General features: G+C 31.9%; 1 protein-coding gene across 2 annotated transcripts; it reads left to right on the top strand.

Moving 5' to 3' along the window:
- The first annotated feature begins 3,576 nt into the window (after positions 1–3,576).
- On the top strand, positions 3,577–8,676 carry LOC121214622 (uncharacterized). Of its 2 annotated transcripts, none has more exons than XM_041088457.1 (4): positions 3,577–4,048; positions 4,128–4,187; positions 7,607–7,937; positions 8,016–8,676. In XM_041088457.1, exons 3-4 carry the CDS (start codon positions 7,608–7,610, stop codon positions 8,508–8,510), a joined length of 825 nt encoding a protein of 274 aa, XP_040944391.1. In that variant the 5' UTR covers positions 3,577–4,048; positions 4,128–4,187; position 7,607; the 3' UTR covers positions 8,511–8,676. The 2 variants fall into 2 exon arrangements, with proteins under 2 accessions (XP_040944391.1, XP_040944392.1); XM_041088458.1 differs by having other exon boundaries at positions 3,601–3,868.
- The last annotated feature ends 3,954 nt before the right edge of the window (positions 8,677–12,630 follow it).

Raw genomic sequence — 12,630 nt, 5'->3', positions numbered from 1 at the left:
GTAAGTAGAAGAACTAGCATTTCTATTAATTCTTTTAGAAATATTGAGTACAAATAATCCATGGTTACAATAGTCCTTTCCCATTAAAGTGTTATTTTTAGTCTTTATAATCTTATTAGATTCAAAGAAAACTTTCACCTCAGCTTTTCCCATTTATCTAATAAAAATCAAATTGTTTCGAATATTAAGAATAAGAAACACATTATTTAAAGTTAAGATATTTTCAAATGTAAGTTTAAGTAAAACTTTGTCTTTTTTAAGCACATATGTAGTTCATAAGTTTCTAAGATCTATAAAATCAAAATTCATAATAACATCATATTTAAACTATAAATATTATTTAATATTTACGGACTTACTCATTGAAATTGTTGTCCCGAAACCACTATTTTTGACACCACTCAAAAATAGGTTGTTACATATTATATAAATATGACTCCACAAAAGTACATTCAAAATGGCCCTGAAAATGTAGGCAATTTGTGTATAAATCTGCATCACAATAATTGAATCTAAGTTTTGTACTGTAAGACATACATAACATAATAGAGACTAAAATTAAGCAGAGGCTCTGTCATAATATACAAACCTTGCATGTAAGCCAAATGTACTAAAAATATTACATAGATAAATATAGGCCAGAAAGTCGAGATATTTTGACTTTAACATGTAATTTAACCTCGAAATTCATAATATATGTTGTGAACAACTTTTTAACATTTCAAACAATATCTTCAATTATTGTTTCCATTATACAAAATCGTGTAGTGTTCGTTTCCGCAAGGAATATGATATGCATTAGGCATTGTTGTTCAAGAAATATGGAGATGGAGTTATAACATAATTCTAAAATTTGATCCCACTCATCATAATAAAGTCTCAAGTTCATTAGATTTGATCAAGTCAACCATTCAAATCTACCCAAGTTTAGTTTTAGTTAGTAAATGAGTTAAGAAATTAAAAGGCATGGATCTAATTATGTGCTATCATGACATGAGTTGAATTAGCTCGACTCAAACAAATTTATCCTAAATACTAGTATATGATAAATGGAATTAACAAAACCAAAAAAACAAAATAAGAAGAATGTCTCAAACATCATGCTTATCCATGTTACCCAAACAAAACAAATAGTACTAGGTCACATCTTGGTTAAAAAACAAACCAAATACAACAGCAACAATGCAAAAACTGATAATAATTTAAACATAGATAAGAAGAGCAAACTGAAAGGAACAAATTAGTTGAAATGAGTCTTCATTCAAACTGTTATGGAAGGGATAAATTAATGCAATGAATATCATCACCTATTTCCTAATAAAATTCTATCCAAGCATACTAATGCCATCATTGTAGATATTTCCCTCAAAAATAGAGGATTGAAAAAACATTGGCACTACCAATAACCAAATACCAAACGAATACCTTAACTATTAACAATTAACATCTTGGGATGCGTGTTTAATGCCAAATACCTTTCTTCATTGCATGAAGAGAAATATTGGTTGTCTATTGCTAAACTAAAATAACAATGTTGACCCCATGGAAAACACTATCCAAATCTACAAATTTTAAAGCCAACAAATTTGAAATTGGAACCTTGGAGAAATTAAATTGGCACTTTGGAGAAAATTAACCTCAAATGGGGGAAAACGAGAAAATTAAATAAGGAGTTGAAATGAGAAGATGGGATTAGGGGGGTAGAAAGAAAGAGAGAGAGCAACAGCCAAAGCCCTTGGAGAAAATTAAAGAAGAAAAGAAAATAAAAGAGAAGAGAGAACTAGAGAAAAAAAAAGAAGGGAAAGTACCGTGTTGTTGGAGAGATGAAAAAGTAATTAAACACTCAAAAGTGCTTTTGGGATTAGAAAAGATCTATTTGGCCAAAATTGCTTTTGAAAAGTCAAAAATCTCAACCAAAAGTTACTTGTTTAGCACAAATTTTCTCCCAAAAGTCCTTTTCAAGCCAAAAGTATTTGTCCACAGCAATGCTAAACAAGGCCTTAGTGTGTTTCAACAAGAATACCATTTAGTTACAAAAACCAGTTGATCTTAATGACTATTTTGCAAAAGTTGAATTCTAGGTTTATATATATATTTCAATCCTCATTTACATAGTCATGTAGCAGAAAAGTGATATCTAACATAGTTTTAATGAAAACCAAATTTTATGCATAAATGATTAAAAATCATATTTCAGCATCTTATAATCAAATTAAATGTCATACATGCTATATAAACCCAAAACGTAAGTCTCATGCAACAGTTTTAAAAATAAAACGATATAGTCTCTAAATAACAAAAATTTCAAATAATAAATCCAAAATACTTTTATATAAAAACAATCCGGAGTGAGTAACCTCTTGAGCAATAATGATTTTATAGTAATCTCTTGAGCAATAATGATATTATCATTAGTATTCCTCCCTGCAATAAAACCGGCTTGCTCGACCCCAATAATCTTTGGAAACACAACCTTAAATCTATTAGTGATTGCTTTCATCACTATTTTGTAGAGGACAGAGCAAAGGCTTATAAGTCAGAACTGGGTGAAACTTTCTGGATTTTGGGTCTTCGAAATAAAGAAAATAAGGAAATTATTAAGTTCAGGATCAATGCTCTCCCCAAAGAAGATTCTTCTAACCCAATCACAAATAGAGGTCTCGACATACTCCCGGAGCCTTTAAGGGTGCCATATAAAAAAGAACCCCATTGATTTCATCATTAAAAATCGATTTGCTGAGAAATTGAACATCACATTGCTCCAAAGGTGGCAAAGACCTGGAATGTAGATTGCACATGCTTCTTGGATGCTCACCATAAAGATTCTTATAAAAATTAACCGCCTCTTATTTCAACTCTTCTTCATCCAAGATCTAGTCCCCTGATTCATTTTTCAAAGCAACAATGCGATTATGCTTTCTTCTCTACTACGTTCTCCTATGGAAGAATTTAGTATTTCGGTCTTCGAAAGATAGCCAATCACATCTAGAATTCTGGCGCCATAAGGGTTCCTCATGATATAACACAGATTCCAGTTCTTCTCTGACTTCAAGTTCCATCTGATCTAAATAAATCAAACTTCCATGATCAAGGGCTCTTTGAATGTTACCTAATTTTCAAATCAACTGATTCTTACGGGAAATAATATGACCATACACCATTTTATTCCAAAGCTTAACCTGACCAGTGAACGCAAAATGGGTTTCTGAAATATTTCCCAAGAATGATCATTTCTCCTTAAAAAAGTTAGAAAAACACGGGTGCTCAACCCAACCTACTAGTAAACAAAAGGTTCGTCCAAAAGTAGACTGAAGAGGTGGCAACAGAGATAAACGTAGAGGTCTGTGATCAGATTTGAGTTTTGGTAAATGAGTAACTCTAGAATACGGAAACTTGATAATTCAAGCTTCATTACAAATTACTATATCTAATCTTTTAAAGACTTCTACTCTATGCCACATAAAATTAGGACCACTAAACCCCAAATTGTAAAGGTGTATAGAATCCATAAAGCCCCCGAAAAGATAGCATATATTCCCAATGACCCACCCTTTTATTTTTTCTCATGAAGAAAGGATGGCGTTAAAGTTTCAAATAGCTAACAACGAAGTCCCATCTATTGGAATAGTGCTTTTAAGGTTAATTCATAACTGTCTCTGTTTACTACTATTTGGGCTCCCATACATAAAAGTAACATAGAAATGCCAACTAAAGGGATTACCGAAAACTCTAGTTAAAATGATTTGAGGATGATTTTCCAAGATCTCCACAGAAGTCGAGTCTCTCCATCTAACCCAAATACCACCAGAAAAACCAACCACCTCCACACGATGGGAATACTGAAAACCAAGCTTAGCAATAACTAAAGGTGCATTTGTTTGTGGGAAATCATTTTTCGGAAATTTTTTTCCCAATTTTCCAGTGTTTGTTTGTCGGGAAACATTTTACATATGGAAAATGAATTCCAAAACGCTGGTAAAATGACTTACATTTTGGGAAATTATCTTACAGTTTCAATTTCTGTAAGACATTTTCCTAAAGCTCTCAGGTAGATCCCCTTTTTCCTTTCTTCTTTCTTTTTCTTTCCTTCATTCTTTCTCAGCCAAATTTCTTTCTCTCTTTCTTAGAAAATTTCCTGTTCCTCTTCGGCTGAAAGCGTCAGAGATTCTACTGCAAATTCAAGACTGGTAATATTCCTTTCTATTGAATTTTATTTTTCAATTTTCATTTATTTTTCCTGTTCCTTTCTGTTGAAATGAAAACCAGTAAAGAATTGGCTGTAGTTTTCTTTCACTCTGTTTATAAAATGAAGCTTTGGCTCAGACTTTATGGTTTCAGTTTCTCATTCCAACTCAGCATCAACTAAATGTTAAAATGATTTAATAGTGTTTTTATATGTAGTGTTTTTCCAGATAAGATTTTTTCATATTCATCCATACAAAAGTAAAAATAAGAACCCTAGAATTCGGAGCTTAGTTCAGTGGTTTATGTTCTTTTAAGAGATAATTTTAATGTAAGTTTATCCTCTTGTATATATTTGCTCTGTTCATTGAAAAGTCCTCTAGTGTACTTAATTTGTATGTTGAATGCTTGTTAATGAAAAGACAATTGAATTTAAGTTTATAGCTGCTTCCTATGTTTCAATTTCTGCATTTTCTTTACTGTGCTCAACTTGTATATGATTTATTTGTTGAAGATGTGTTTCTAAGAAGATGAGGCCTAGAAATGGTTTCAAAAGTTGCTTTTATACTTTGCTTTTTATTATAATAAAACACTTCACCTTCTTTAGAAGAGTGACCTTCTGAAATCTGTTAATGCTTTAATTTTTAATATAGGATTTTACTTGCTAAAGGTTCCCATGGAATTATTATACTTTGAGTTAGGTACTTGTGTTCTAAATAAGGACTATCTTTAGTGAGTGATCATTGATTTGTGCACTCATGGGTTGCAAACTTTGAGATGCTACGGAATCCATTTGGCGCATTTAGTCATTATACTGCATCATAATTGCATATACTTTCTAATTTTTATTTGGCTGTTGAATACATTAACCGAAAGCATTAGTAAACCAGAAGATTGAAGAGTTGATCTCCTGTTTGGGTTGTGATCTATCTTTGCAACTATTGATTACTTTCATTTGTTAGTGTAATATATATATATATATATGAAGCTTGTGTTGTTTCTTCTGGGATAAATTTTCGTTTAGAGTTAATTTTATAGTACATCTTCAAACTATAATCTAGATTTTAAATTGGTCTCTAAATTTTAAAGTGTTTCATTAAGTCCTCAAAGTATATGTATAGTATCCAGTTAAGCCTTATCAACCTATTAGCTTAGATGAATTTCAAATTTCATGTTGATTATATTTAAAATATGCAGATCAAATATGTATTTACATACATGCTTGTTGAATAGACAGTTTGGATTTGATGTGTTTATTATTAGTGTTGTATGTTTTTTTAATACATTATATTAAAGTTGTTAATGTGGTAGGTACACAAGTGTTTATAATTTGTGTATGTGTTTTTTTTAAAATTTTATTCACGCTATTTAAAGTTATATTAAGATAAAACCAATAGAAATTTACAAAATGTTCATTTGGAACTGGACTGAAGTCAAATAGATATTAAAAAAATTAGGTTTCATTTGAAAATATATAAAACCATTATTTTGTTTATATTTGAAAACCCATTATTTTGTTTTTTTGATAACTATGTCAGTCACTCGATTATTTTATAAGCAAATACTAAATAGTATTTTTATATTTATTCATGGCCACACATAAACAAAATATGATTTTGTTATATATATAATTTATCTTGAATCAGAATAGTTCTGAAAATAATTTGTATATAGTGAAATTTAAGTCAAATGTATATTTAAATAAAACCCACACATGATTTTAAGTAAAGTGAAACTTAAAATAATTAAAATAATATATTTAAAAACTAATACTGATATGATTAATATTTTAACGAACTAACCATTGAATTCATCAATATACTTGTACTTGTTATGCATGTAAAATATTAAATCGATCTAAAATATTGTATATATTTTATAGTGATCAAATTTTAAATCTTTTTTATAGTGATCAAATATTTGTGTGGTATTATTTTGTGTAGATGGATCGTAATCAAGATCAAAATGCAATTGTCGGAGTCATGGCTTCAGTTTTAGCTTTTGGGGCTCTTTGGATTAAAAAATTAAAAACTATGAAGGAAATTGGTTCTCACCCTCGTGTGAATCAAGATTATGAAAGAGAAAATTATATTAATAGTATTTTATATAGTGATGACCAGCATTGTATTGATGTGATAAGGATGAGACGGATCGCCTTTTTTTAATTTGTGTGATATTTTTAGTAGGAATAATTTGTTACAATCATCTAAATCTGTCAATATTAGGAAGCAAGTAGTTATATTTTTACATATAATTGGTCATAATGTAAAGTTTTGAGGGATTGGATCTAGATATAATAGATCAACTGAGACAGTTCACCGTTACTTTAAGGTTGTATCCAGAGCTATTTTTTAAATTGTATAAACTGGTTATTAAATTACCCGATGAGTCAACTCCTAGTGAAATCAGAAACAATCCAAGGTTTTATCCTTATTTTAAATATTGTATTGGAGCACTGTATGGAACTCATATTTGTGCACCAGTTCCACCTAGCATTCAAGATTTCGTAGCCGTAAAGTGGGGATGACACAAAATGTATTGGCTGCCATTACATTTGATTTGAAATTTTCCTATGTTCTAGTTGGTTAGGAAGGTAGTGCACATGATTCTCGTATTTTAAGTGATGCACTTTCACGCCTAGGAGGATTAAGAATTTCGGAAGGTAATAATTATCATTAAATACCAAATAGTTCTAGTAAGCTCATAATTTATTAGTATTAATTATGTTTTGTAAAATTGTAGGTAAATATTATCTTGCTGATGCTAGATATGGCATCCGAAATCGATATATTATCCCATATCGTGGTGTCTGATATCATTTAAAAGAGTTTAGTGCTCAAAGGCCTATAAATGCAAAGGAATTCTTTAATCTTTGTCATTCATCATTACGAATCACTGTTGAATGTGTTTTTGGGATTTTGAAGAAACAGTTTCGTGTATTAGATGCTGAACCATTTTGGAATTTTCAAACTCAAGTAGATATAGTTTTGCCTTATTGTATCATTCATAACATATAATGGGAGTTGATCCTAGAATCAAGGATTATACGAGGAGTCTGAGTCTGATTTGATAATATCAACTCTTACGGAGCGAGAAGAAAGAGAAGACGCAAGAGAATGGTCTGCTAAGAGAGACGAAATTGCACAAACTATGTGGACTGATTATATGGCTAGAAATATTAGGTAGGTTTAGGGCTTAGGGTTATTGTTTCTATGTTATGTATGTTTTAGTATTAAAATTGTTTTTTTTTTTGTTAATGTTGGTTGGATAATGATATTGAAATTTTAGTTTGTTGGATTTTGAAATTATTATGTCTTGAATTTGTTAGATATTGAATATGTTTTAAGCTTGTTAGATATTGAATTTATTATGTTTTAAGCTTGTTGGATATTGAAATAATTGGCAATGACAATTATTAATGTAGAATGGGTAAGGGCAACAAAGAAGGGACCTCCAAGCAATTTAGGTGGACAAAACCGATGGAACATGTTTTTCTTGAAATTCTAGCAGAGGAGGCCCAGAAAGGAAATAAGCCTTCTAATACTTTCAAAGCAGTTTCTATTAATCGAGTTGTCGAAGCTATTTCTGAAAGATTCAAAGTCCAATGTGATGCGAAGCATGTGGAAAATCATTTGAGGACTGTAAAAAATCAGTGGCAAATTATATGCAAAATTCGAGGTGAAAGTGGTTTTGGATGGGATGATAACATGAAAATGATCACATGTGATAGAGCGACATATGATGCAGCAGTGATGGTAATATATGTATATATATGTTAAGTATATTTCAGTTGGTTTTTACTTGTTATTCTAATTGTGAATAATATCCAACAGGCACACAAGCAGTATGAACCATTTTTTAATAAAAGCATTGATCATTATGATGAAATGGATTTGGTTGTTGGCAAAGATATGGCAACGGGGAGTTTTGCCAAAATATTTGCTGACATAGATTTGGATGATGGTAACCAAGATTCAGTGCTTGTAGACTGCGACAATGAAGAGGCTGAAGAGGTAAGAACAAATGTATCTTCATCTGGCACATCCAAACGTAAAAGAAAAATTGTTCAAGAAAGTGTCGTTGATGAACAAATTAAATTTGTGAGTGAACAACTTGGCAAAATTGCTAGTGCTTTGGAACAATTTACTGCGGATAAGACACCACAGCTTTATGAACAAGTGATGTCGATGGAGGAAGAAGGATTTGATGATGACTTCTTGTGTTCTGTGTTTGATTATCTAATGAGTCATGAATCCGAGGCCAAAGCTTTTTTAGTTAAAAGTAAGAAGCATAAAAAAATTTGGCTTCAAAAATTTTCTCAAGGTTGAAGATATTGATACTTTTATGTGGTGTAATATTAGTTATGCACTTGGACAATTTGTTACTATGTGGTGTACTACTAATTATGCATTTGGATAATATTATTATTTTCTAGTATTAATTGTGGTTTGGAAGCTAATTTATAATTATTTAATCCTTGTTTATTATTTTTTTAACACAATTACAAACAATTTATTTAACTTTGGTTGTTTTCAATTTATGACGGTTAATATTGTAGCTTAATAATTGAGTATTATTATATATTTGATTTGATTTATTTATTTATAAATAAATCATTGCAATATATGTAAAAACAATCTAAAATATAAAAATTTATTAATTTGTATATTAATATATGTAAAAACAACTTTTTCGAAAAATATTTTCAGGATATCTGCCAAACAACAAAAAATATTTTACACAGATTCATCCAAACACCAGAAAATATTTCTAGTAAATCATTTTTCAGAAAAGTAAATCATTTTTCAAAAATCGTTTTTCGTAAAACATTTTACTGGCAAACAAACAGACCCTAAGTTCACTTTGAAACCGCTTACCCGTTTTTCCAACAGGCCAATTAAATCCGGCTTATGTTTCCTACTATACTCTTGAAAAACACGAGGAAACTTTAAGCTAGCACACCCCTGACAGTTCTAACAAAAAATATTATAATTCATAAAAAAATAGACAAAAAGTAAGGAAACAACCTTAATGTGTTGTAGTGGACCCATCATTATCGTTGTGCCCCTCAAAATTTCAAAGATCAGCAGCATCTTCGATAACAAATTTCGAATTAATAAGAATTTCTATAGAATTCATGGCCTCCGATAAAGGAATTCGTGAATTTTTTGAATTTTCGAAACGACCTACCTTTTCTTGGATGGTACGGTTGAGCAAAACTCCAACTTTGCTGCTCCCACTTTTATTTTCCATACCACCACATTTTGAAACAATATTTGATTTTTTACTACCACCCGCACAACCTTTATTTTTGCCTTTAAAGGAGTCCAGGTCATTTTTATTACTGAAAACCACAGCCGAGTGACACTCGGGATCAAACAAATTAACATCTAAACTGACCTTTGATTCATTATGCCCATCAAACACAGGGTTATTGTACACTAAGTTATTTCCCACAGCTTCCAAAGAATCTGTATCAATATTTAAAAGTTCCTAAGCAAGAGGGGTTTTAGTCGAAACTTTATTACAAATAAAAAAAGACGTACCTGAAATAGAACTTTCATCCTACTCTCGACCCACTGAAGCAGCGCAAGGTGTAGCTCCAAAATTGAGAGAAATAGATAGGTCCAATCCAAACCCAATTTCTCCTAGCCCGCCTATCTTAGTCTACTTTTTGCCTAAGCCTTTAGTTAATTGTCCAATTGGCTGTAAGCCCAAATCCATCTCACCCGCATTCTACCCAACTCTTTTAGTCCCCCACGCCTGATTTTCCTGACCCATGGCTTGTGTTATTTTTAGAGTAGCTAGGGCCTCCTCCATTTAAGTTATGGCCAAGACCCCCATTAATTCTATCACCCAACCCATCAGGCTTAAGACTAGGCTATTTTGTTTTGCTACCAACGCATTCAACTAGGTGCACCAACAGTCCAGCATCTCTTGTCTTTAGCTCTGCCTTTTCTTTCCCCATAAAACGCGCATTTAAAATTTCCTTACCTTTTAATTTTGCAGCAAAATCCTCAGAGCTCCTTATATTTCGGTCCCCTTCACTTGTTTCCAGATTTTCCAATATATTTAAGGCTAAAAATCTTGACCCCAAAGTTACCTTTTTTGGTGCCCCGCCCCCTGATTATGCTGGTTTCTCTGTCCCTACCTTGTTTTTCGCTCTACCACCATTCATGGTCCTAACGTAGGTTTCTCACTGTCGATCATCGGATTTGATAGCTCTGGGTTATCACTCTTTTTCCCAATCTCAAGGCCTGTCTCTGCCTCTAACGAAGCGCATATTTCTTTCAGGTGACCATACTTTCTACATGAAAAGCATATGGTTGGCAAGGCTTCATACTCCACCCGTATTAGCTCTGAATTCACCAATACTTGGGACACCAATAGTCTGTCAAGATATACAAAAACGACCATTCTAGCAAATCAACCTTTGGTTTTACTATCAGTATTGAATTCAAGTTTGGCCACTTTGCCCACCAATTCTCCCACAGTTTCTAAAATTCTCATCTTGTACATAAAACCCAGTAGACCCGGCATTTGGATCCATGCCAAAACTACACTATAAAACCCCTAACCCAAGTCTATTGTCAGAACAAGGTTACGGAGTATTACCAAAGTTTACAAATCAAACAAACAAAAAATGCAAACATTTCATATCATATAACATTCATATCAAAAACCTATAAAAATCATTCATATTGTCCCTTATACGAGCCCTCGAGGCCCAAAATACACATTAGAAATAAATCGAGACTAAATCAGAAACTTAGAGAATCTTTCAAAAACACTTAAAATTTTCAAAACTACAGGGGTCACACGACCGTGTGGTTAGGCTGTGTGACTCACACGACCAAGAGACACACTCGTGTCTTAGGGTGTAGGCATTCAAAATAGGGACACACGGCTGTGTCCCAGCCCGTGTGAGTATACTGACTTGGGTCACATGGCCAAGTCACACGCCCATGTGCTAGGCCGTGTAAACATATTGACTTACAAACCTTTACAAGCTACAGGGGACATACGGCCATTTCATTTGACCGTGTGTTACACGGCTGAGACATAAGCCCGTGTGGACGAAAATAGGCTATTTTACAAGCCATTTTTCTCACCCGACAAGGCATGTACCTACAGTTAACATTGTGCATATAAACAAGCCATATTATGGCATCCAAAACAAATAAAATCAAGCTTTAAACATGTATTATAATCACATACAATCAATATGACCTTAGGCACCTCAAATGACAAATATAAACATGTTTAACCATGTAATCCATGTAACCAAGTAATCAACCAACTTTTATATATAATTGCATTAATACACATGTAAATCATTTACCAAAACTTACCATTTGGTACCAATTGTACCACTTATTCAATAGCATCAAATACATATACACTTACTATAGCATAGTACCAAATCACACCAAGTTATAGCATATACCAGAAAGCACATATACCATATACATACTAAACTATCATTTCATCTTCTATCATTCAAAGAAACAAGCCAAACATTAACCATAATAAGGCTACTCACATAAATGCCAGACTTTGCCATTATATCATCAAGATACCAAAAACCCAACCAAGTCAAATGGTCATTTCAACATTCAAACACATAGACTAAAATTAACCAAAATACCTATACATACCATTATAACCAAAATCAAAACATCCGAAAGTACCGATAGAACCGATGGATAATGTGATATAGCTCTGACAAGCTTCCAGCTCGATCGAGCTTTCGATAATCTGTAAAGTAAGGGAAAAACTACGTAAGCAATTAATGCTTAGTAAGCTCGTATAAACTTTAAACATAACATTTCATTTTACCAATGAACTTTATAGATTAAATATACCAATGCTTCAAGATTTGTCAACTACATAACCATCAATTCAAAAATGAGTAAGTATATCAAAATCATATATATATTTCATTCCTAACTTAATAGGATTTTATAAACATTATACACCATCATTAACCTTTTCATAGAACTATGAATTACTTCATTCACTTACTTTCCATTCAATTTAGTAAGCATAAACTTAAATAACAACATCAACTCACTGATTAGTATATTTATTCACATCATAGGTAAGTTCATCCATAACATACGTAATTTCTCATATATAAGTACATCATTCAATTCATCAATCCCTTCTTCGACATATCACATTTCAATAATGAACTTACCGTTTCATTACTTTTTCTTACCCGTTTCATTTGTATAATACCAGATATAAGTACAAACATCAATCATGATCTCAAGCTTGACATAAGCCTAATCACCATCATCAATACACAAATTAGTGCATTTAAGTATACAACTCATTTGGAGTCAAATCACATGATAAACCATTTTATAAGAAAATTCACCTTTTGAATCATACCAACTTTTCATGAACATAAGCATATTCCTATTTTTTGTCATTTACCACTTC

Source organism: Gossypium hirsutum, chromosome D02 (assembly GCF_007990345.1).
Source record: "Gossypium hirsutum isolate 1008001.06 chromosome D02, Gossypium_hirsutum_v2.1, whole genome shotgun sequence".
Classification (NCBI taxonomy): Eukaryota; Viridiplantae; Streptophyta; class Magnoliopsida; order Malvales; family Malvaceae; genus Gossypium; species Gossypium hirsutum.
The sequence above is the reverse complement of the archived record's forward strand: the minus strand, read 5'-3'. Positions and strand labels throughout refer to the sequence as shown.